At 41.0% G+C, this 26604-nt stretch overlaps 2 protein-coding genes across 6 annotated transcripts in view; both read right to left on the bottom strand.

Moving 5' to 3' along the window:
- Positions 1 to 91: 91 nt before the first annotated feature.
- LOC122879470 (NACHT and WD repeat domain-containing protein 2) lies at positions 92 to 10939 on the bottom strand. Of its 3 annotated transcripts, none has more exons than XM_044203596.1 (10): positions 10603 to 10939; positions 10369 to 10457; positions 9158 to 9265; positions 8111 to 8308; positions 7507 to 7642; positions 7275 to 7423; positions 6192 to 6539; positions 5903 to 6004; positions 4194 to 4989; positions 92 to 3452 (listed from the first exon to the last, which is right to left on the bottom strand). In XM_044203596.1, exons 1-10 carry the CDS (start codon positions 10691 to 10693, stop codon positions 283 to 285), a joined length of 5187 nt encoding a protein of 1728 aa, XP_044059531.1. In that variant the 5' UTR covers positions 10694 to 10939; the 3' UTR covers positions 92 to 282. The 3 variants fall into 3 exon arrangements, with proteins under 3 accessions (XP_044059531.1, XP_044059532.1, XP_044059533.1); XM_044203597.1 differs by having other exon boundaries at positions 7507 to 7639; positions 10603 to 10938; XM_044203598.1 differs by lacking the exon at positions 9158 to 9265.
- A 128-nt stretch (positions 10940 to 11067) lies between these two features.
- LOC122879469 (F-BAR and double SH3 domains protein 2-like) overlaps positions 11068 to 26604 on the bottom strand; it is a 61617-nt gene continuing 46080 nt past the window's right edge. For 2 of the 3 annotated variants that reach the window (XM_044203593.1, XM_044203595.1), the window contains 9 exons: positions 25934 to 26023; positions 25631 to 25693; positions 20815 to 20949; positions 20414 to 20497; positions 20049 to 20226; positions 18814 to 19031; positions 16736 to 16946; positions 16552 to 16640; positions 11068 to 15526 (listed from right to left, as the gene is read on the bottom strand). In XM_044203593.1, coding sequence (XP_044059528.1) covers positions 15434 to 15526; positions 16552 to 16640; positions 16736 to 16946; positions 18814 to 19031; positions 20049 to 20226; positions 20414 to 20497; positions 20815 to 20949; positions 25631 to 25693; positions 25934 to 26023 — 1161 coding nt within the window. In that variant the 3' untranslated portion in view covers positions 11068 to 15433. The remainder of the gene's footprint in view (positions 15527 to 16551; positions 16641 to 16735; positions 16947 to 18813; positions 19032 to 20048; positions 20227 to 20413; positions 20498 to 20814; positions 20950 to 25630; positions 25694 to 25933; positions 26024 to 26604) is intronic. The other variant, XM_044203594.1, reaches the window with a different exon arrangement.

Below are 26604 nucleotides of genomic sequence, written 5' to 3'. Positions count from 1 at the left end.
TTTGCAATTTTGTTTTCACAGAAATGAAACTCAGGTAAATGCTGGGTTCATTTTTCAGCAGTGAGGTGTATCATCGTCATCATGGACAAGCTGGAGCTGAAACAAAAGGTGCTGCAGGTTTTAGACAGAGGTGTTTCTTGTTTAGAAACAATCTACTATGTGTACAACACGTAGACACATGCAGTATTTTTATTTATATATCAATATATACATATACACACTTTGTGTGCTATCACAATTATGCTTTTTAAAAACGCAGTCCAACAGCAGTGAATAATAATCTTAAGGCCATGTGATATTGGGGGTTGCTAGAGGTAACCAGCTGGATGGTGCTTTCTCAAAGGGGCATTGCTTCAACTGATCATTCAAATTTTCTCTGCACCTGACCGACTCCTCCCAGTTGATCATGACATCTAAAATAGAGTAAACACCTACAGACCCGTCCTCAAAGCCCACAAACACACACTGCCGCTTACACACAACCAGAGTCAACGGATTCTTAGACAGACACACGCTTCCTATTCTTTCCCCGTCTGCGAGTCTCACAACTGTGAGGACAGGCCTCGCATGCAGGCAACAGACGCAGCTTTTCTCCTGGGTGGCGGGGCGGGAGATGTAGGCAGCATAGCAGCCACTTTTATCCAAACAAGCTTTAATGACAGGACCCTCTGCCTTGAATGAGCACAGTCTGACCTGAGATAGGTCCAAGAGGTTGATGGCTTCGTTATCAGTGGACAGCAGGGCATAGCTCCCATCAGAGCACAACTGGAAGTCTTGCGGCTGACAGTGAAACGTATAAGGCAGCTGAAAGTGCCTGCACACCGTCTCCTCTGCTACTTTCCAGGTGTACACTGCCCCTGAGGCGGCCATCACCACTACAAAGTCTGGGTGCTCTGAAAGTGTGCGGAAAGCAACAACATGCTCTGAGCTCGCCACGCAGGAGAAACGCTTGCTGATCGAGCCCGACCACAGACTGGCAGCTAACAGGTCTCCATGGCGACGGCCAATGAGGAAGGTGCTTTCTGGCGACACTTGGGCGTCAGATAGGTACAGGTGTATGCTGCACACAATGTTCCCGTGTGCCGGCTTCCAAACCTGAGACAACCAACGCTCAGAAATACTCACACCACAGTTACTATTCGGGGTGATCAGGATGTCTGTCGCTCTGCTGCCACTCATACGCAGGATGTTCTGACCTGTTTCTGTCTGCCAAACGTAGATTTCCCCTGCTGAGAGTGCCACAAGGTGGATGTTATCTGGAGAAAGGCGCAGTTTCTCCACAGGACCATCATGTCGGAAGTTAGCATGTGGAAGTCCCGTTTCTAATCTCCATCTCCACACCGTCTCTGACCCATCAGTGGTGTAGAACCACTCCACTGTCTGTTCAACCACCACTTCTTTCACACCACACCCCATTTTCGGAGCTGTACCCGCAGCGTCTATCGTCTCAGAGTCCCACACTGTGAGGCAGCCGTCATGAGCGACACAAACTACTTCTGAGGCCATTTTGAGGAGTGTGCGAGTCTGCTTGTTTGTTTCTAAGGAGAGAACACACTCCCCTGTGCTGACCCTCCACACCAAAACGAGGGAACTGGTGTCTAACAAAGCCAGGAAAAGGTGGCCATCCTGGGAGAGCACAGCTTGAGTGAAGGCCCTCCCCTGCGGAGCCAAAAACTGGTCCCAGAGCTCCCAGTCACATGTATCCCACAATGTAACCTGGTGAGACTGACATACCAATAAAGTGTCGATTTCATCTGAGTAATCTGTATTGAGGATGTTTGAGCCACCCCCAGTAAAGCTTTCTTTGACAAGTATGGGTGGTTGTGTTTTGGCTGCCCACAGGGTTATATTCCCTGTTCTGTCAACACACGCCATTTCCCACTTATCTTCACACAGGATCATTGATGTAACCGCACTGTTGTTTGAGTTTGAGCAGGTGCCAAGGAGAATGCTGGTGTTGGTGTCAAATATGGACACTGTGCCTTCCTCCTGCCCACAGTACAAGAATAAGCCATTAGAGGAGCTAACCAAACAGGTCACACAGCTCTTACACTGGAAATGAGTCAAGGTCTCAGTGGAGACATCAAACACACTCACAAAACTCTCATCTTTCCACCACATAAATAACTTTTTCTGACACGCAACAAACCCCTCAATTTTGTTTGGTGTTTGTTGGCTTGACTTCAGTTCAAACTCTGTTTTCAAAGGGTCGTTAACCTGTAGAAACATTTCTGGGCCTGTCACATCCCACAAAAAAAGCTTATTGCATTGGGTGGAAAGCAGCATGTATTGACCGCTACACTTCACTCCAGCAAACATCAGCTCCTTCTGCTCACAGCGCAGTGATAGTTTGGCTACATCACTCCCAGAGAATTTCCAAAACCAAGCCGTGCCGTCCTCCATGATCTCTCCCACGATCCCACACTCTGTCCCAGCTGCTTCTGTAACACAAACGTCCTTGGTTTTGGCATTACACTGAATGGAGGGAACAGAGGAGGGAGCAGGGCAAAGCGCTACTCCTAATCCGCTTCCTCTTTTCCTCCTCTCCCATCTGATCTCTCTGACATAAACTTGGAGAGCTGGAAAGACCTCCAGATAAGGGAGGAGACTTGTCTCCATCGCTGTGGGCAGCTGCAGGGGTGAGCTCTGCAGTAAGCAAGCACAAGACTTCAATATGCTTGCTAGGAGTGCTCTTTCCCTTGAAAAACGGAAATGGGATGACCCCTCCTCACCCTCTAGCATGGCTACAAGATCTGCCAGGAGTCCTGCTCGAACCATAGCCTGGTGAAACCCCAAAGACATTAACAACCCATGCTCCAGCTCCTCCCATTTGTCACTTTCTTGCAAGTGATGCGGCAGTTCTAAGACCTTCCTCAAATTCACTCGGCCAACCTCTCTGGAAGACGAGGCGAAGACAAACGGCTGGCTGGATGGCTGCCTGTCTATGCATATTTCCATCTGGGCGGTGTCCTTGTTTGGTCCTGATTTCTGGTTTACAAGAAGCGGTTTAGCACTTCCACAAGCCCATCGGCTGCTGAAATAGTCCGCCATCGCCGAATGAATCTCCTTTCTCACCTCACGAGTGCCTAAATACCTCTTAGCCACTACCAGCTTGAAATGCCTGCTCACCCAGAACAAAACATGTGACCCCGCAACTGTCCTCCTAATGAGAAACCTCCTCAAATCCAATAGAAGTCTCTCCACGTCAATTTGCGGGACCCTCACACTGGAGGAAGGCCTCTGACCCTGCTGAACATACTCAGACAGCACCTCGTCATCGCTGGTCAGCAGATCAGCGAGCTCGGCCTCAGTGAGCCCAGTCCTGGAGAGGGTGAGGTAGGAGACGGCACAAGCCACGATAGAGGAGCCATGTTTCTGCTCAAGGTGATCCAGCAGCGCAGAAATGGATGAATGGACACCATCAGGGAGAGACGACTCAGTCACATCTGAATCTGATGATTAGAGAAGAAAAAGGGACAGAAGGAGAGAAATGTAGTGTAATCATTTTAATCAAGGATAAGTCTGGTGATGTACTGTACTGTACTGTACTTTTCTTGGCATTGTCAACAAATCCCAGGAAAAGACCAAAACCAACAATTAATTTAACAACTATTTCTTGTGTATCCAAAGTCTGATATAGTTTATTTCTCTGACAGAGGAATAAGCTATATCAGACTTGCATGGTTGTCCAAAAACTGCACTTTTACTGTACAGTCTACCTCTACTTTTTTGGTTGTCTCAGACTGTGTTGAGGCCTGAGATGTATCAGCATTTTTTTGAGTTCTTTCCATCACTGCTCTGACAGTTGTTATTTCTGATGGCTGGAAAACTTCAGTGCCAGAAAGTGTGTTGCATTATTATTAGCTGCAGCATAACTGCATATGTAACAGGGTTTTAATATGGTGATTTAGATGTTTAATTCGTCTCCTTCTTAATTCTTCTAATAGTTTTTAATGCCTTTGAAAACGTTATATGAAAATGTAGTTAATGGAAATGCCCCAAAGATAGAACGTTATTAAAAATGTACAGTGAAAAATGGAAACAAATCGTGCAGCACCCCTGGCCCATCATTGGAAAGTACTGAGAGATGGACTAATGCCTTCATGGTTTTGGTCTTTATACAGGATATATATAGAATATCACCAGCCTTTTCCTTTGAGAATCTGTCTGTGTGTTTACTGTATTAGTTGTACCTGAGTGCCAGAGCGAGGTGTGTAGGTGCAGGAGTCGAGTGTAGAGAGTCAGACAGCAAGAAGTCAGTGCCTGGTTCACCAGCGCCTGTTGTCCTGATGTCACCCTCCTCCCTGAACCGCTCAGCAGTGACGCCAACATCTTCACACACTGTTTCCTGTCCACCAATCCCAGCTGCACACACACATATCCTGACTCCTTCTCAAAGCCCTCTGACACCCAGTGAGGTGGATTTCTTTGCGGGCTGATAGCTTGCAGGACTTGTGTTCGGTTGGAGGAGACTGCGAGGATGAGTTTGACACTGGGAGGAAGGGGGGAGGGCAGGTTCTCAATGATTTGAGGTCCAAAGTTGTTTTTGATGTGATCCAGGCCATCGAGGATTAGAACTAGCGGCTGTTTGGTAGAAGGCATGAGGGAGAGGAGGGATGAGAGACGTTCTTTAAGCTCAGACAGACATATGTCAGGTTTTATGATGCCAGAGTTAGGTCCTCTAGGATCTGGGCATGATATAGTACTAAGGTCTTGGTTATAGGCAGCAACATGCTCTCTGGTGGTGGTTTCATGGTGAGGATCCAGATTAGATGTCGGGCTACAGTTGGAATTATTGTCTCTGAGGTTAGTGATACAGCTGGGATCGTCCAGGTGGCTGGGATTCTGCTCAGAGGAAGATTCGGCGTGATATCTACCTGCAATTTGATAACACAGGCTCGACAGCAGGTGCTTTGGGGAAGGGTTGATTGACAGATTGCAAAAATAAGTGATCACCACAGGATCACAGTCTGGCAGCCACGACTTTATCTGTGGAGAGAGACAGAATACTTGTTTAAACGTCATCGAGACCATGTAGAACAGATTCCTGTAGCACTGTCTTACAAAGCAAATGCCTTGTAGGCATTGCCCTTGGGTTTGTTTGCACCTGTTTTATTTATCTGTTGGTTGATTAGTCTTACTGTTATTTATCCTGCTTGGAATTTAAGATTTAGTCATATGGGTCTTTTCTCTTTATAAAGCTACTAGGTACCAGAAACAAACTCTCTATATTAAATCTCTTGAAGTAATTTTAAGTAGAGCTGCAACTAATGATTATTGCTATTTTCAATTAATCTGATGATTATTTAACCGATTTCATTGATTCATTGTTTGGTCTATAAAATGCCAGAAAATAATGAAAAATGTCCATCACCATTTCCCAGAACCCAGTGTAATGTATTCATATGTATTATTATTTTTTTTTTTGTCTTTCCAACAGTCCAAAACCCAACTCAGAAAACCAGAAAATATTCATATTTGGGAAGCTAGAACCACTGAATTATGGGTATTTTTGTTCTAAAAAATCACTTATCAAAATAATTGCAAACTCATTATCTGTCACTCAACTAATTGATTAATGACAAATCGTTTTTTAGTGCTTCAAGCCGGTAAAAAAGATCCATTTAATTCACAAATAAAAAGGGTGAAAAATGACAGATTTTCCTCTTTTTTAAGTCAGTTGCTGCAATTTTTTTAATAAAAAGAAAAATGGAATAAGAAAATGTGTGAGTGTTCATCCCACTTAACTGTGAATACTTATTTCTAGCTCTACTGTCTGTTTAAAGTATGAATTGTATTGTTTGGATTTCCTGAGAAGGGGGAGTTCAAATGGGCTATAGGTGGAAGGACTTAAAAGTTTGTTTTTTGAACTGAGTTTCACATTTCACTTCAGTCCACTTACCTGTTGAGCACAGTGTGCCAGCAGAACTGCTTTCCCTGTGCATGGTCCTCCTGTCACCACTAGTGGGCGCTGTTGTTCACGCTGCTCCACATAGGCTCTGACCTACAAAGGATGAAAAGTAAACTGTAGTGATGCAATGTTGCAGCTGAAATGACTGGCATCAAGTTTCATCAGAGATCATAAACTATCCATGACTTGACTTTAAATTGGTTTAAAAAATGAAACATTTAACATTTATTGTTGTTCTTTTGTCTTTAGAAACCATCCAGAGAAAGACCTTCATCCTGACCTCTTCCTCCTCTGGCCGAATGACATCATATAATCGGGACAGGATGTCACACAGCTCCTCCTGCTCGGCCTGCTCTCTGGCCAAAGCACCATCAAGCTGAGAGTCTTCACTGGTTTCTAAGATGTGTACGCTGTCAATCAACCCCACAAGGTCAGAGTACACCTGCTGGCAAAGAGACTCAGCATAGCCCCGCCTCCTGGCTGTCGTGTAACCATGGCGATGGTCACATTCTGTGGTGGTGGTGTAGACTAGTAGCTGGGAGGAAGTGATGAGACCAGGGAGGAAGTTGTCACAAAGCTCTGAGAATAATTGTCCATCAGTGGGTGTCCTTAGGTCAAAGGTAGCAGCCTAAAAATACAGGATACAGAATATAAAAGAGTTTTTTACTCACTTTCTGTGGCACTTTTGATACAATCTGCATCTGAAGTAAATGGAGATTGTATTTCATATGTAACTATTTTTATTATACTACAAAAATGAACCGTCATTTATTAAACATGAAAATAATTGGTTTTATGCAAGCAAAGGATATAAAACATAGATATGTGAGAGATGTTTCAAGTACATCTCTATGGTTTCTCTGTCAGGAACTACTAATAAACTTAAATAAAAATGGTAGAGAGAATTCAATGTTAATGTTAATATCACATTTACTTGAATAAAATTCTTAATGTCTAAAAGTTAACGTTTTGCATGAACTTCTTGTAATTTTGATCTATCTTGCTATGAACATGTGCGTTGTTTCTGATGAGCCCCACTTTCTCCTTCTGTGAAAACAAAACTAAAGATTCGGTTTCTGACAGGCAAACGTGCCCACATGTTCAGCTATTAGAAACATGTTTTCCTTCCAAAACTAAGAAAACAAGGAAAATCAAAAAAGTTCAGGAATCATTTTCAGGACTTTTTTCACATCACATAAGTGGATTAATACTTGTTCTGCTCTGGGCATGACAAATTAACTTTTATCAGTGAGTCACACTATAACGTATGTGCCTCATGGATGAGTGAAAGTGGGGCGTGTTATGATACTCAGTGGTACAGCAACAAATAAATACATGCTCATGAGAAAATGATGACTCTTACCTCTGACTGTGGCTGAAGTTGTGAGTTCATCTGTCTCTTCTCTCTCTCTCCTTTTGCGTTGATGACCTTGTGCAAGTAAACCAGGCAGCGTCTGATGATGTCATTATCAGGACGGTTGTCCAGAGCAAATCGCAGATCTGCATCGAGGGCTGGAGAGAAGAAGCATAGCACACATGAAATGATACCTTAACATCGAGAGCAAAACCCCCCCACACACAAACATCTATCTCACCTGATCTGTAGTAGCTATGGGCTCTCTGTGGGGTCATGAGACCGTTGTGGACACACAGACTCACAGTGGTCTGAAACACCTTCCTCAGCTCTTCTTCTTCTCTCTTGATCTCTTCTTCCTCTTTAACCTCTGCCTGCTGAACAAAAAAACTATTCAATAGTTTTTAGAAAACAGCACCACAGTCTAATAGTTGTGATAACTAAAATTTCGAAAAGAATTAAATATTATTTATCCAGGCAAATTATATCTAAAATATAATCACATACATAGTTATCTGATATGTAGACTGAGGACACATGGGATTATTAAATATTAGTATTAATTTATATTTCTAAATGCTTAATATGGTTTATAATGAACAAAAAAGAGAGAGAGCTTTATTTGTGTAGGACATTTTATTTCATAACTTAAAGGCCTCTTTCATTCATAAACACTAATCTCTAATCATAATTTGTACTCACATTTAATTAGCAGCTGTACTTGGACAAACCTATTCATGTTTGCTTAACAAGAGAGTCTTAATTAGAATTTAATCTGAATGAAGTAATACAGTAAATACGGTGAGTAAATAAATGAACAGATTTCTGAGGTTCAGTGTGATCACCTGAGGACGGCGGGTGTGCCTGTGTGGGGGTCTCAAGCAGTAGGAGGGAGGGGTGGTGTTCTCATCCCTCTGGTACACTCTCTCCAGCTCCTGGGTGCTGACTCCCGCCTGCTGGCTCTCCTGCAGCAGCAGCTGGTACTCTGACACCTCCACCTGAGCGGGCAGACTGGCTGTGCCATACTGATGTCCTACCAGAGCCTGCAGCACCGCCATGTGGACACAGAAGGAACAGCTTCAACTTTTCTTTTTTTTGCATTACGTGCAGGAGCTGGAAAAGACTGGGGTGTGTGTACCTTTAATTTTTTTGATTAGTTTACAAAAACTCAGCTGATTGATCAGGTTCAGTGGTTTTCCCTGTTAAAGAGTTTTCCCTCGGGGATCAATAAAGTATTTCTGATTCTGATTGTGTGCAATACCAGAAACACCTCTGCGATACTGTATAGTGAATTTAAACAGCCCTGCAATACATTCTGCAATTCTTAATCTTAATTTGTGCTGAAGCAGTGTCAGACAGGTGTTTGTTGAGTTTTAATTACATTGGTAGGTGTCTCTGTTATTTTGTCCGCACATTGTGCACATAAAGTGCACACAGCAATTTGGAATTACTACTGGAATTACTTGTGGTTTTTTTTTATCTAATTAGGCAAATTGCTAAATTAGTGATCTGACACTGAAATATCTGAGTGGCAGCCACGACGAGAGCTGGTCGAATTTTTGTTCATTTATTTACACCACAAAAAAAACAGCTTGTTTGTTGATAACACAGGCTCAGATAGCTAAGTTGGTGGTGTGGTGATTGAACCTGTAACTTCCCAGTTACCTATAATACTAGAAACCTCAAGATTCAACAGGGACTGATCTGACAGCAGCTGATAGATAGTGTATAAAGTGTTGCTGATGGTGCTTCAGGGCTGCTACTCTGCTGGTCACTCTGTATTACTCAAACAAAATCATTTCATTGAATATGTTTAAACACTGCGGTGCTCCTGTAGAGCCTAAGGCATGCTGTACACTCATGGCTAAATGAGTCCTGGTGATTTTATTTACCAGTAAAAAAGGTCCTGCGGAGCTCTCTCTGCAATCTTTAATCAGCTGCTGTCTGGTGTTTTCATCTGGCCAATGACTGGGATCACTGGACTCAAATGGGTCTATCACCTACAGACACACACATAATGGTTAAAACAATCTACAGGAGAGATGACTGATAGTCAGTTTATGAAAAGCACACAGTGAGGTGTAATAACAACTGGCCTGGTGGTGGCTCAGCGGCATATGATATTCTTCCATCTTTCTAATTACACATGCAGCTGAAAAGAGGTGGCATAATGCGCTGGTTGAACTGCCACACAAACTAACACACTGCACACAGAGTCGCGTTACAGCTCATCCTCTTTTTTTTATCAAATTTAATTAGGCTACGTTGAGTAGAATTGACTGCACTTTTACGGGAATGGCCTCAGGGGGATAGCATGAAAGACAAAGGACACACACGCCTGGGAGCTACCAAATAATATCGCTTTTGTATTCCAATGTTGGCAGTGAGTCTTGTTGATGCTCTTCCATGGATGAGCAAGGTCTCCATGGAAGTCAATTATCCCTCTAGTCGACTGACAGAAAATTAACTTGCCGGCTTTTCAGAATAGTTTGATTCCACATTGTAAATGGATTTTGCGCTTTTTGACTGTTGGTCAGACAAAACAGTAACTTTAATTCATGTCTTTCACCTTTGATAGCATCAGAAGTTGCCATTATATTTAACATTTTATGAACAAAGTCACTTAAACAAATGAATGTAAACAATATTCAGAATGAGAAGTTGAAAATTGAGATGAAGTTGAGGTGATACAAACATTGAATCAGACATTTTATTCCTATGAGAAAAGGATGCACATTTCAGTAGATCGTCGGGATGGAAGAACAAAGGCACCACCAGGGACATGTCACTGTAAACCGAAGCAGCTTTATGTTTTGTAACTTTATTCCAGACCACACTTTTGTCAGATTTAAAATGAAGTTACAATGTTTCCTCCAATGGACTGGAGCTGGATGCTCCCCCTAAATGTAAAAGCAATTAATAGTGCAAGTGGTTACAGCATTACAGTACGTGTTTTAATGTAGCATCAGCAGTGCCTGCATCCTGCCTCAGCCTGTTTATGTTTATGGTGTTTAAGGGACAGAAAGGATGTAAAACTCTAGGTAGTACCTTTCCAGCTGCAATACACAACACACACAATGATAGCTGATCTGTGTGAACTCACCCTGACATCCAGTCCCAGTGTGTGTCTACAGTGCTCTCTAAGTCTGGGGAACACACTCTCTCTCAGAGCTCTGCGCTCCACCACGCTATCTATACAGAGCATAAACACAAACAAGATACACCTCTATTCACAAAATAACTCAAAAATCATGACCAGAGAACATTAAAAGTTACATACAGCATTTCCTTTTTTAAATTTCAGGAAACACATTAGTATCATTGATCGTCTACATACCCTCTGGGTTGGAGCACAGATAGAGTTTCACACAGGACGAGCTGCAGGTGGAATTTGAAGACCGGTCCATTCGTTTTCCTCTGGAGCCCATGACAAATCAATGTTAAAATAAGGAAAAATAATGGTTAGAAAACTATTCAATGGCCCAAATAAAAAGTTCACAGCTGCTGCTTCTCCTCTGCGCTGTTGTTTCTCTTTTCCCTCCTGCTCCACAAAGGAAATTCTGGCCTTGGGTGTTTATGGAGTGTGTTATCATGATCCCACCCACTTCTAGTGACTGGAACATCTATACAACACACACACGCACTTATACAGTCAGTTACACAAATTCTCAATTGTGTACACACTCAAATATGTAGGACAGGTGCATAAACACACAGGACTAGATGAAAGAAGAAGGCAGACCTCCCCACGCGAACACACACACATCAACAGAAACACAAAATGAGCACAGAATAACTGAAACAACTTTTCAATATTTTTTTATTAATTAACATTTGTACACAATAAATACAAACTTTGTTTTTGTACAGCTGATAATAATATGCAGAAAGACTTTGCACCTGTTCTCATTGTTGTCACCATGGCAACAGTCTGTGAAGAGAGAGAAGGCCAGTTGTTCCACCACGTTGTTAATAGCAGCAGCTGTGCAGCTGCTCCAAATTGAAGGATGAAAAGTAAAATAATTATATAATACATAAAAACCAAAAGCAGGCCCATACCCAATAATTAAACACTGCAGCGGACCAAAGGGACTGTTTAAAAATGGGAAATAATCATGTTCAAAGTGGCAACTGGCAACAAAAAGTCATACATTTTTTATTTGATAGACTGATTGAGCATCAATGTTGGGAAGCTCTGTGGGACGCTGCTGTAAACCATAAACTTCAAAACAAGTTTGAAAACCATTATGAATAAGCTGCTGTTACAAGTCGATTCCAGTTCCTACGACAGCAGAGGAGCAGAGGATGGATGTGAAACTGTAACTTATTCCAGCACGCTTAACTTTGTTAGTTGTGGATGCTACACAAAATGTTGTTTCTGAAAGCTGGTGCAAAAAAAGGAAAGATTTAGTTATTAAGTATTTTCTACATTTCTTGCATCACTTTTCTCAATCTGACATAATTCACCTCCACCTTGCAGAGGAATCCAAACAATTTAAACCCTGATCAGGACTTTCTTTCTCTTCTTACAAGAAGCCTTAAGCTGTGCCCCGACTCCATACTACATATTAATACTATACAGTGTGTACTTTATACTTATCTTCATACTCCATACTGTTTTTGCAGTTAGTATACAATAAATTAATATACTTTACAGTTGTGTACCAGCAGGAAATGTGCTATGATACTGCAACTTTGGAGCACAACTGCTAATATCCTTAACAAAGAGAAAGCAACACATTGAATATTTTATTTTTTGTTTTCTGTCATATTTCTGGAGCTGTCTCACAACACAGCACAATATGTTTTCCAGCTGTGAATTGCTCCCTCTTTTCTTATGTGTTGCATTTTGGAACAATATTGTCCATCAACACCACACTCAAAAATGAAGCAAATTTAATATCCATACTAACATCTTTGAGTTTTATTCTGAAATGTATTCAGTGTGAACGCTCTACGAAATCAAACCCTGGTTAAAATAAATACGTAGGAAGGAACTGGGACACATCTTTACATCTTCAGAGTCAAACACAGATCTGATCAAAATTCTTCCTCTCTCCTTTAAACAATCACACACGCAAACAGCCAGGCCTATCTCGAGACCAAAAAACCACATTCTCTCCAAGTCTTCATTCAAAACATCCCTTCCTATAATCATGTTGTTTTTTTTTTGTTTTTATAAGTTAAGGAAAACACCAAATTACATTGTCCACAATTATCTCTCCATCTCTTTGGAAGAGTGGAGAATCATCAGTCACACTGAAATAAAAAGGATCCACCACAGAATCAGAATGAGAAGAATAACTCTGATTTTTGTGTTAAAATGCAGTGATTCATCAGAGTCTTTTCTATGCATTCTGATGCTATGTTAAGCTACTTTCCAGGGAAGGTACAAATAAATAAAAGTGCTACGCTGCCCTTTAGGCAAGGACTTTTAAAGGCTTGTAGGGTATTTAAGGGGAAAAAAGAGTTATTTACTTTGAGTAAAAAACACAAAAGAATTGTACTTAGCTCAATTTGAATGTCGTTTGCTAGTTCTGTCCATTTAGCATGATGTATGTTTTTTATACCTCTCCTTTGTTGTCTGTTTTTACCACTGTTAATCAAATTTGAAATGTAAGACACAAGGATGATAAGGATGATTTCAAATTGGAAACGTTTTCTCTGCTGTATTAAAAAACCAGGCTCACATAGTGATGTGATGGAGCTGCTTGGCAGGACAACAAAGAAAAATAATACCTGCGATTGTAATGCATGTCAACTAAACAAGAATATAGGTGAACAAAATCATTGTGAGAGGAGATATGATCTGTAGGGATAAAAGCTATACAGTTAATTCTGTGATTAATAAAAACTACTGACCACATATATGATCAGTGTCTATATCATCTCAAATAAAACTTTTCTTTGTCACCACATAGTGAATACCAGCAATTTTAGTGCCTTTTGAAAGCACCACCGGCCTCCTCCTGCACCAATCAGTGATAAAATCACACAGAATGGGGTCACAGAATGAGAGAAGATATAGCAACGTGTGCGTAATATGTCACTGTATGTGTATATGATAGCCACCAATTCAACTGCCAATGGACAGAACAGACATTAGAGAAAAGAGGGAGAGAAAGAAAGGAAGGATGGGAAGAGAGGTGGAGAAAAGAGCAGAAGGGAGGATCCAGCCTCCGTTTTCTCTCTTGTTCATTCATCTTCTACTTCCTTCTCTCCTTTCATCTCTCCTTCATACTGTATTTACAATGCCCTTTCAGTATAAGATGAGGATAAAACTTCCACTACATATCAGACATTGTACTCCATTCAGCTGAGTTAGTCTATATGAAACGCTGTGCATAACATTCCTATGACAACAGTAATGTACTGTACTAATACACATTGAATACGTATGATGATAAGAACTATATATGGTGGGGGAAGCGTTAGCGAGGGGGGACACTGCATCCACACAACACCCAGTTTCTCTGTCCATTTACTTGAAACCCCAACTGCAATCCAAATCATGAGACGTTCTGCAAGTTTTATACTTATTTACTCTCATCAAGCTTAGTTTTTATGGTTTTTATGATTAAGGGTATCAGATATGTCAAAAATATAACTTAATTTATTTTACTCTTCTATTTATCTTTCACTAGCTCATTTTATTTGTATATTTTTTGGTCTTGGCACACATTTAATCATTTATCTAGTCCCTATTTACCCAAAATTCTCCATTTTCCTTACCACATAGGACTGTGTGGCTAGCTAGCTTACCTGAAAACATCGGTGGCTAAAGACACTGAGCACAAGCTTTGTTTTGTGAGCTATCAAGCTGAAGCGGACTTTTGGCATTAAACTACACCAGCTACTGCACCTAATGTTAATCAGCAATATACTGTACTGCATACTGCTGTAGAATTAGTGTATAAACTCTTGTAACGGTAGCTAAAGCATTTTAGCCAGCAAGCTACTTGCTACGCTACTTGCTACACTACTATGCTACTTGGAAGTTCACAGACTTCAGAGACATGCTTATATCTTCATAACATTATTGTAACATTATGGACGTTTTTGTGTGATTTAATGTCTCTTTTCTCATAATGTCAAATAAACCAAATTCAAAAGTTGGAAGTTCTAGCTAGCCAGCTTTGTTAGCGTTAGCTTCCCGACTAAAATGCTTTAGTTACTGTTTGCAGATTTTATACAGTGATGCTACAGAGGCATGCAGTAAAGTATATGGATGATTAACACTAACATTAACTAGCTGGTGTAGTTTTATGAAAACAGTTAGCTTCAGCTAGGTAGCTAACTGAAAAGGCTAGTGCTCAGTGTGTTGAGCAACCAGTGTTTTCAGTTAAGCTAGCTAGCCACAGCCCTCTCCATTGCTCCAAATATAAGCAATTTCCCTAATTCTTATATTTTGTATGGATAAGAAAAATTGTAAATGTGGTGGAGAAAAGGGAATGTTGCGTAGAGAAAATAGATAAATGATTAAATGTTTAAGTATAAAGCTTTACATTTCGTTTCACAATGCATTTCATATTGTTTTTATAACCCTTTAGCCTACTACATTTGGTCAGTTTCAGGGCTCCATAACTTTTCTCATGATTCATTATTATTTGTTAACAAGTGAGTGGAATAAGTGAAATTTCTCAAATGTAGCAGAATGATCTTCCTGTGCAGAGAGATAAACTGCCTTGCAATATCTTAAAGTAAGCTTAACAAGATAAAAGAAAACTTGCAAAACCCATCATTAACTTTCCCTCACACTCCCCGTCTCTAAACATTCTTCCTCCTCTCCCTCCTCTTCACTGTGCTCGGGTTTGCTGCCTGATGAGGTGAGGTTTTAAGGCAAGAATGGAAGGACAGGAGAGGGCGGAGAGGGATGTGGGAGTGGCTACTGCTGCACTTCATTAGGAAGCTAATACGGAGGTTATTTAATTGGATACTCTGCCTTTATCCCTTCTCTCTGCTCTCTTCCTCAAATTGAAGAGGAGAAAAGATGCGGAGAGGCCGGGGCCGTCGGACGTGGTTCAGTTCGGTTTACTTCACATCACTTCATTTAAGCTGACTTGAGTTCAGAGCAGTTCAGTTCAGTTCCCCAGCCTGTAGGATACGTATGTCTGTCATCTGTTTTTAGTTTTCATGTCTCTGTAACTGCCTGTCAGCTTGTCTGTCTGTCACACCAGCGTGATCTCCACCTCCTCCGTCTTGTCGCTCTTCTCCTGCTGTCGGCGGGGGTGCTGTTTGGGTGGAGGAGGAGCAGCTCGCACCTGCAAGAAAACATTATAAATGTAAAATTAAGAAGAACAAAAAAAAAGGCAAAGTGAGGAAAACTATTGTCAGGGCAATAACAGAGATGCCCTACTTTTCCTCATTTGACAAACAGCACAATGTTCATTTCCAGCTGTGGGACACAAACCTTTTATCTCTAAAAAGTAAGGAATATTTATTCTCTACTTTTAGTTAAATAAACACAGTATTTTGAATGGAAATAATGATTGGGATTCACAATTTAATTTTTAATTTTAACACTAACATTACATTAATATTTTAGAAAAAAAGGAACAAAGGAACCATGTACCATAACAGTTTCAAGGCTGCAACTAACGATTATTATCATCATCGATTACCTGTTTGGTCTATAAAAAAGACAATAGAGACAAATGGCAATTACAATTTCCTAAAGCCCAGGGTGGCATCTTCAAATCGCTCTTTTTGACTGACCATCAGTCCAAAACCCAAAGATATTCAGTTTACTAAGAAAAACACAATGAAGAAGCTGAAACTAGGGACTGTTTGGCAATGTTCTTGCTTGAAAACTGCCTAAAACGATGAATGGGTTATCAAAATAGTTGTCAATTAATTTTCTGACAATTGACTTACTGATTCATCGACTAACCGTTTATAATGTTACACATAAAGGTTTTGTGTAACCCACTTCATAAACTTGACAAAAAGCTGTACTGAGAGCAACTCAGTTTTTTACACTGAAATTACTAAATAATAATTCAAAATATTAAATACAGTTTTACCGGTTTACCTTCTTAGATAAAAGCAACTTATCTAATATTTAATCTCAAAGTCAGACAATTTCATGACAGAAATTATGATGATTTTGCTTTGTGAATGTGAAATTATATATAGAATGAAACTGTGAGGAAAGCATTGTTTGACCCATTCAAACTAGTCATTATAGTATTATCACCTTAAAATATTTACAGCAATATGTACAGTAAAAAAGAAACATAAACCTCTTCCACACAAAACACACTTGTTGAATAATTTTTATACTAACAGGTCGTAGTTTGCCCGGGCCTCCTTCAGGGGTGAATCTCAGTGGCTGAGGAAATCCTGGAGAGACTGGACTCCTGCCAGAGCTCTGATCTACAGAGCGAGAGAGAGGCAGATTTCTAAATCAGAAAAACTCACAGTAAAAAGCCACAATAATCTTTTCTCAAGTCATTCAATTGCACACAAACTTTTTCTGTGTGTCTCACTGTGGGTGGATAGTGGTCCCTTGTGAGACAAGGCCGGTGGTGGGGGCTTGTGCTCCCCATTGAGTGCGGTGGAGGGTGAGCGTGGGAGAGGAGGCGGGGTGGATGTCTCGGGGCTGGTGAAAGGGCTGATGGGAGGTTGGTCATACAGCGGAAGAGGTGGTAGAGAAGATGGCAGCTTCAGAGACGGAGAAATCTAGAGAAAGGGACAGAAATAGAGAAATACATCACTAATCTGTGATCCTGGAATAATAAACCCCATGTTCTTTATCACAGCACAAATTATATGAAATTGATAGCACTGAGTGGACCATCGTCTAACTGAAGTCAAATCCACAGATAAACAGTTTGGATTATAGCCATAATAAAGGCATCCAAAACAACACCTCCTTTCACATACAGTGAAGATCAGATCGCCTTTATATGTAAAATTGTATTTTAGTCACCAGACTATAATTAGACTCATCTTGACCCAAGAAGGTGGTTGTTAATAAGTGAAAAGTTAACAACCACAGGCGAAAAGAAGTGAGTTACAGGCCAAAATGTCAGTTGAACCTTGGCCTGTTGGCGGCGCTAAGGTGCGCTACATCTGACCCCTCTATCAGTGTTTCATGTTTCATAAAAACTGACTAACTGGTTAAAAACTGGTTACCGTGCCAGAAAAAAGAAAGTACACAAGAAAGAAAAAAGAAACACCAATATAAACAATATACATGCATATGTGTGTAGAAGAAAGAAACATATGCAATTAATGATTTACTTTTAAAAATAAAGTCTCAGGAGAAATTGCTAATCTATAGATCCTTAAACCTACATTAATTAAATGTATTTTTTTGGCCACTTGGGGGCAGCGCACAAATTATAAACACAACATGGCCATATTATCATCTTATAAAGTTAATATGAGTAACGTGTTAGCAAACAGTTGCCTAGTTATCCATTCAGCAGACACAGAGCAACATCGGCATTAATTTGGAGTCGTGTTTCTGTCCACCTGATGAATGTAGGTCCAATATTCACTCTCCTTTTCGCTCAGTTTTTGGTCTCTACCAACTCCTGAGGGAAATATTAGGCTCTTTAGCTGCTAAATGCTCCACTATGTTCACCAGCTAGTTGCTAACTGTGTCTGTTTGGTGCTGGGCAGGTAGTGAACAGTGGGTTTTTAGAGCTTTTTCACTGAAAACAACTGCCTGCTGCAGCTGAAAATAAAAGAGCAGTGAGAGTGAACCAAAACAGCTCATTTGCAGGCTTTTAAACCAAAACTTTAAAGATGCTAAAACGCTCCATAGAGCTGAGAGGAACTGCAAAGTTGGGTGATAATTCTCCGTGGGTTTGTCACTAGAAGCAGCCCCTTTCACAACATAGTTATTTCATCCATTGTTAATGTAAAAATATTGATTAGAGCAGCTTTAGGACTGCTGGAACTGGAAATACAGTAAGGAATACCCTACAGAAATATTGCTGGTTTACTAGTTTGTGCCACTACATACAGCTTGACTGTTTCCGTGGCAGCAACCAGGAGGATTCAGATTTTTTACCAAAATTCCCCACATATGACTTAAAAGATGTTAAGAGTTGTTGTGGTTTGTTATGTCTACAGGCTTTTAGGAAGGGCGAGGCTGTATCCTTCCTGTTGCTGAACCTCTAATAGGGCAACACTCTGTGCCACAGATAAGACCTCTTTCTGTGATTGCAGTTCTGGGTTTTTATCAGAGCGCTGCAGGAACACGGCAGTTCTGATCTACTGTTTGTGAACTCTGTCCTGCTGATAGATCTACTGGACAACAGCCAGGAAGGGGTGAGGGGGGTGATGGCACTGTAGACTACACTTTATCCTTGGTATTTCTGCCCTGAGGAAAAACTGATAAGAGCACATTTCCAGCTCCTGAAGAGTGATGTCTGTGTTACTTAAGTGGGAGTATGTCTCCATTTGAAACTCTATTTTCCATGTTTTCCCACAAAGTTACATGTGTCTAAGATTGCTTGTGTCACCTACCCCTAACTTAATATTTGTGCGACTGTATCTGTGAGACTCATTCCCGTGTCTGTGTGCATCAACATACCTGTATGTCACCCGACACTACTCCACTGGTCCCATTCTCTGTGAAATCTTCTACCAACACGGAGGGGAAGACGCCCACCCGTCCGTTGAGCTCCCCCTCCCAGAAGCCATCGTCTGTCTGAGTGTCGCGGCTCAAGAGGCGGATCACCGTCCCCTCAGAAAAGGAGAGTTCCTCATCCGCCTGGCCCTCATAATCATAAAGTGCACGGACATACATCACTGCAGAGAGAAAGGAAGACAAAGAGAGAGAGAAAGCGATAAGAGATACACAGAAGGAATAATTATTCTTGGGGAAATTTCCTTGTCTGCCTGGCCCTTATTGTCATAAAGAGAATGGTACACACCACTGGAGAGAGGGAGATACAGAGAGGACAGACAGACGTAACTGTAATAATAATTAGGTGACAGAATTTCCCCATGTGCCTGGCCCAAGTATTCAGGTAGAGCAGACACATAGCATAAGAAAGACGGTTGGAGAAAGAGGGAGTGGAAGAAGAAAGAAGGTTGTAAAGAAGGCAGATTAGGAAGGCGGAATTAAAAAGACTGTTCAACGTCTTTTGGTGTGCAGTGAGAATATGTCTGACCAATCAGGTACCATGAACATGAGACACGTTGCAGCCCAACAAGAAAGGCTCAACATTTGTCAATGCAGAGTAAGAGTGTCCAGCTGTGGCAAATTATTAACTTTTTTTTTTTTACTCACTCCATTATGCTTCTTGATATTAAATGTTATGGATTTCACTTTTGCAACTAAACCATCTGTATGCTGACTGCATGTAGACCTTCAACACCCACATTTTGTATGAGGATACAACTGATAGTGTTGCAGAAATAAGAGAGTGGGCACAAAGAGAGTTAATGTTTGTGATAAAACATTTTATTAAACTGGTCTGCAATTTGAACCACTGGAGTTTTGTTCTCTTTTTGACCAATTTTATACAACTGTCTCGTGCTTGTTTTTGTTTCTATTACCTTGTTTTACCCAGCAAGGTAAACACACTTGCTTATTCTACACCCTGCTTTGTAAAATGAGTGTTGTTTAGAGCTGGATTCTGAGCAACTCCAGCGGAGCAGTAAAGAGAAAAATGCTTTAATCAGAGGCATATAATTATGGGAAGAAAAAAACTCATTTACACTAGTACAACTGGAACTAGTTTGTTTTACGAAAACTCCTGGCATGCAGTTTAATTATTTCAAAGAATAATTTACCACTTGCTTGGTTTACAGCGTACTTACTGTTTGTGTCTCCATTGATGCAGTTGGAGTGCAGCTCTGGCTCGGTGGAATTGGACGAGGTGTGTGATCGAGCGTCGAGTGTAGCCAGAGACTGGAGCATGCTCAGCAGACTGTTGGAGGTCGGGAACTGCAGGTATTTCTCTGGGACATAGCCCACTTGACCTGTTTTATTGCGAGCCTAGAAAACACATACACACAAAAAATGAAGTGCATTCACAAAGGCAACATGAAAACATACATGACAGGAGAAAACTGAACACCAAGAAACCATACAAGGCTGTGAAACCAAACAGAGCAAGCACACAGTATCTGTAAACTTAATGCACATCCGTGTGACTGCCACGTGTGTGTGTGTATTTGTGCACCTTGACCCAGTCCTCCATGTCCCCATCCTCAATGACCTCCAACATCTCCTGTTCATCAATAGTTAACTCATCTGGCTGAGAGGCCTGCGGGAGAGACACACCAACAGTGTTAAAGACAGAGAAAGAGAGGAATTGAGAATGAGAACAAAAAAAGGAGGGACTAAGAAAGGGAGTGGGAAGATTTTACAATGCTAAAAAACTCATGGTTATTAATGGAAAATTCAACAGCATTTCACACTTCCTATAAATGCAATACGGACATGTCACAGTGCGTACATGGATGCATGTGATTGTGTGTGATACTGTGTGTTGTGGTTGAGCAGGTAGCTGCAGACATTTGATATGTGTAGGTGTGTGACCATGGAACTGCAGAGGCAAAGTGTGTGTGTGTTGGTTTATACCTTGTACGAGTACAGGACTTTGCAGGTTAGTGGGTAGTTTCGGAGGGTTCCCGAAGGACTGGAGCTGCTGTCGTCAAAAACCTCCATATTCTCTTCACACTCCTCTCCCTCCTCACGCTCCAAGTCCACTGTGCCCTTTAACACACAAACACAGCCAGATAAAGTCAGAAACCTCTGATAACTACAAGCACAAATAAGAAAAGCTCCGTTCACCTCTAAAGCTCCAGAGTAAAATCAAATAAACAAAAAGTTGTCCAAATACAACTCAAACTCCTGATGAACCAATGTGATGTCCAGATAGGTGACTTGTCATGTTGTTCGTCTATCTCTGCCTGTGTTGGCTGGTAGCTACAGCTCCCTTCCTTTTTGTCCTCTCCTATTCACCTTGTTGTTCACCAGCTCTGACTTTTACATTCTTGCTGTGTTATTATCCCAACTTCTACTTCCACAAGTTCCTGTGCATTTTGTTCACCAGTTGCAAGGTCTGTCCATTTAACAAAGACAGACTTTCACTTGTTTCCCCTCTTCCTGTGAGTTTGCTCTCTCTCTGTGCTAGTGTCACAATTTAATCTATAGCAATGCTTACCTTTTCTTCCTGCCCGAGTGCCTCTGTCCTGCTCAGTGTGGGTACTACAGCTTTTAGAGACAGGTGTAAAGGGACTAATGTTTCATATGATCCAAACCCTCCCACTTTTGTTCCATGAGAATTTCACTGGCTTATATAGAGGTCATGTGATCTAGCTGGTAGAAAGATCCATCACACACAGCAAGCTGAGCTGGCCATAACAATAGTGTGTGTGTTTGGGTGTGGGTGTGTGAGAGAGTGTGTTTATCCATTCCTAAGTCATTGTGTTTAGTCATCAGATTTCTATTGACACAGTAAACTCTACACCAGCGCAGAACAAAATAGATGTGTATTTTGTATATGGCTGATGTTTAGCAGGTGTAAATTTTACCATGTTTTCCATCTTAGTTTAGCATGTTTGCATGCTAACATTTGCTAATTAGCACTACAGCACATAATACAGCTGAGGCTCCTGGGAATGTCATGTCAGGTATTTCATGCAGGTATTTGGTCATAATGCAAAGTATCAGACAAATTTAAATTGTGTCCTGATGATGGCGCTAGAGGAAAAGTAAGGGAATCACCAAAGTTACTGCAATTCATCCTGAGGGGAACATGAATGTTTGTACCAACTTTCATGGCAAACCATTCTGTAGTTTTGGAGAAATGTTTCTAAAAACCAAGTCAACCTCATCATGTCACTACAAGAAAGGTCAGGGGATCAACAAAGTCGGTAAAATTCATCCTCTGGGGACCATAAATGTTTGTACAAAATTTTGCATTAGTCCATCCAGTAGTTGTTGAGATATTTCAGTCTGGACCAAAGTGGTGGACCAACAGACCGACACAGCAACAGACGACTGTTTAACAATTTTAATCATCGTCATTAAGCGTCATCGCTGACAGGTGTGGAGTCGAGTTATTTTCACAAATCTAGAATGCGACGAGCTGCATTATGGGCGTGTTAACAGAAAGTAGTGTACATGCTGTGCACACTACTGTTTTTGTTCCTTTGTGGGAATATTTTAGGGTAATATATAGTGTGCAAGTTATACTTTCAGAATCTGTACACTCAATTAAAGAGGGTAACTGTTGTGGCCTGTTAGTAGCTGGTTTAGGCACAAGGCTTAGTTAATTAATTCCCCTAGACGTAACAAAACATTTTCCAGTACTACCTGTGCAGTGACAATACTTATATCGTAAACAGGGAGTGATTTCAGTCACAGCCATGGAATACGTAACTGGGCGGAGAGATAGATTCAGTATGATGGAGAACAACTTGATGTCAGTTCCATATTTTGAGTTTTGGTGGCAAGGCCATATTTTGTTGGCTGCATGTTTGATGTGTTACATCACTCTTATCCACTTTACTGCATTGATTTAAAAGTACACTGCACTGCCACAGGGCCAGTTCCATTTCATCCCTGAAGTAAAATGACTAGCATGTATTTCAGTATTAAACCAATAAAATATCACCAAAAATACATATCAGTGTGTGTACCAACTGAGATGCAGACCAATGGCCAATTTTATTGGTCCTGGAGGTAATAACCGTGAAAGTGATATTGTAATGAAGGCAGTGGCTGCCTGAGGGACTTGAGGGATCATGGCTTACAGTACTTCATAGTCATAGTAATAACGTTGAGTGGAATGAAGAAAGCTCTGAGGGAAGTGCCTGCTCCCCGCTCCCATTGTTTTTCTGTGCTTTCCGCTGCAGATTATTATTCACAATCCATCCATCCTTTCTTCTCTCTCTGACCATCGGCCACTTCTTGAAACTGCTGTTAACAATCCCTCCTACTGTTTCCCTCTCTCTCTCTCTTTCTTCATCTCTCTCTCCATTTCCTTTGTTGCACCTTGTTATTATAATCCCTCTTTCTTTGCCGCTGTCAAGCAGTACACTCCAAATAAAATCAAAATTTGTTGAACTGCTGTCAAATGCCTGAATACTCAATGTGCCTCCTGGTCTGTTCTTTTAATGACACCCACGGCAGATGGAGGAGTTTTCAGCAACTCTAGCTTCAAACTGATTTATTTTATAAATAAGGCAAGAGAAACTTAAAAAGAAAAAAAAACAAAACAAAAAAAAAAACAACACGCATGCCCAAAGACACATAAATAAAATCAGAAAATTCACATAACATTACCAACTACTTGCAGGTATTTAAGTAGCTGGAAACGGAAATGTGTCAGACATTAGAATGGTTTGGCTTGGATCAAATTGAAATTTTGGTCACTATTTTGTCTGTGCAAACATGCCAATTCAAATTTCTTTTTACAGTACAGTATATTGTGGCCTTATAGTATATTCTTCTACTGTATGTTCTCTGCAGTTTTTTATAATCCCCTTGTTTCTCTCACCTCTGCATCCAATTTTACTTCAACATTATCACTCTGACGCCACTCCCTCCTCACCTCTCCCCCTCACCCTCTCCTCCACATCACACCACCTCTTTTTTCTCAGCTGACTCTCGTTCTCTCATTATTGTCTCTCTAACACTCCCTCTTTCTCTGCAAAACTCCTTCTATCATCCCTCCTTCTCTCCATGTATCTCTTCCTAGATTGCTCTCACCCTCATTCCTCCGACTTTCTCTCCCTTTCTCACACTCAGTGTCTTTCTCTCTTTCTCTCTGGTGTTAGCTGTGAGCTGCAATATCATGTGAGCAGAGTGTAAAGTGCTTCCAATGGAGCAGACGGACTATGTTTAGTCCTGTTGACACTGACAGACACACACACATACACACACATACACACATCTCCCCACAAAGTCCTGCGTGGGATTACACTCCTAGTCATGGACATACACTCTTCTCCACATATACCCAATGTAGAGACAGAAACACACACACAAATGCATAAACGTAAATGCACATAAATATCCATAACTTACGTACACATCCAGTCACACACATACAAGGACACAGCATATAAGGCTGCATTATTGATTATGCATAAATATAACATTAAGTTTGGCATGTGACTTCTATCAAATCAAATTTTAAGAAAAATTTAAACTAAACGCATCAGGGTTATTAAAAGCCCTTTAAAGGCATATTTATCGTTTGACACCCCCCCCCCCCCCAATCTGGGAAAAGCAGTCATTTTTAAATTAATTTAGAGGAATGGGTCAAAAGTGATCTTTAGAGGTGCTGGTTGCTGATTTTTATCTTTGTAAAAGGCTAGCTCTTTCCCCCTGTTTCCAGTCTTTGTGCTAAGCTACGCTAACCGGCTCCCAGCTGTAGCTACACATTTAGCATACAAACATGAGAGTGGTATCAATCTTCTCATCAAACTCTCACCAAGAAAGCAAGCACATTCCCAAAATGTGGTGGAATGCTGTATAGTGAAGGAATAAAGACAATCTACTACTGCCAGAAATGAGGAAAAAAGGGGGATGTGCAACTACCTGGAGTCCACCTCCTCCCCCCTGACATGCATACAGTATGTATACACACTCATAAACAATATGAGGTGATAGAAAAAAGTCCCTCAGGCTTCAGATCTGTGTTCTGTCTAGCCTTCCATTAAAGCAAGGGGTCATGAAATAAAAACTGCGAGTTGTGCGAGGACTACATCAGTATTCCAGTGGGGAAGTGGGGCATTTTAAGAAGCTGTAGCTCGCGTGACAAATGATCGGGCAGCAGGGCTGAGGTCAATTATCTTGCAATTTACATCATTCAGGAGATGATTTAACAGGAGAACTGTTCTAGCTGGGTGGTTTTCACTTATAATGAAATCATAAAGAATGAAAAGTCTATGATTATGAGTCAGTGCCTTAAAGTTTAAAATAAATTTTTTTAATGTGTGCTGAATTGAGTGCAGTGTTTGTGTAGCGCAAGAAGAAAAACTGTTGGGAAGACTGATGAGCCAATTGTGACACTATTCAGTGGTCTCGTGATTTTCTATTGAAATGGGTAAGAGGTGACCCCGCATGCAAAACAAATCAGCTACGACTTTTGTTGTGTGGTGAGAAGGTACTCTTCTACTACTGATTTGTAGGTGTGAGATTTGCACTTTCAAGCCCAGTCAAAAACTGTTGCAACTTTGAAAATTGCTGACAAAAATCATTTATGCATGTAATGTACATATTTATATATTAGGATTGTGGTAGTCACATTAGGGTTTATGTTATGTCTGTAGTTTTGTTGTTCATTAATTCCTCCAATGTTTTCAAATTTCATTAATAAACGTTCTGTTGCTGGCTTGGCAGGAAAGCAGCAACGCACGCACAGTGAGGGGAGGTGTCTCACCGACAGTGAGGGATCGTGGGAAGTGTAGCTGGCCCAACGTTCATTCTCCAGCTCCTCCATCACCTACAGCATGCACAGAAAAAGTGGGGGTTTTATACACATATTGCAAACAGGCCCACACACACACACACACACACACACACACATACGGCACTGCACAAACATGCATGAAAGGATTAAAATACACACACAGTTGCATGTATGAATGCACTCACAAACATGTATTATCAGGCTTACACACACATATACACGTATGTACAGTATAGGTACACACTTTCTCCAACACTCACAGACAAAACACACCTGGTTCATGGCGCTCTTCAGCCAGGTATCCACAGCAACCCCCACTTGCCGCAGAAGGTCCAACCGAGCCTCAGCTTTTAACTTTATTGTCTTTGGAGAGAGAAGGGGTTAGAAATGTTAGGAACATCAAATATGTCACTGGCCTGCACAGTTTTTCTCGCATCAGTCTTAAAAAGAACATTGCTTGTGTCCCATTTTTCCCAAGGGACCTGTTTGAAGCCTGTCTGACTGCCCTAATTATGGACACTGGAGTAAACCTTTGTCTAACAAAGTCACTGTGAGCCCATATCACTACAGTTACCCTGCTGAGTACATTGTTGTCATGACTGATAAGACTAGGCGCAACTATGAAAATAAGAAGTTGTAAAAAAGATTTTAAAAAGTATTTCAATTTAAATTAGAGTTGAAAGCCTAAAATGTCTCACTGTGGTTGAAGAGCATCAGCAGGCCCCTTACACAGACAGATGAAAGCAGATATTAACCAGCCTTATTACTATGACTACAATGGTTGTAGTCAGTTTGGTCTCCAGGTTGCAAAAGTGTCAAACTTCCTGCTTTATATTTAGTCAGTAGTGGCAACCTCCTTCCCAGTGATGGAAAACTAGCCCTCCATACTAGACACATGAGAAGACACAATAAATATTTTTTAGCCATGATGCTGAAACAAAACA

Source organism: Siniperca chuatsi, linkage group LG7 (genome assembly GCF_020085105.1).
Source record: "Siniperca chuatsi isolate FFG_IHB_CAS linkage group LG7, ASM2008510v1, whole genome shotgun sequence".
NCBI lineage: Eukaryota > Metazoa > Chordata > Actinopteri > Centrarchiformes > Sinipercidae > Siniperca > Siniperca chuatsi.
This window is presented reverse-complemented; position numbering and strand designations above follow the sequence as displayed.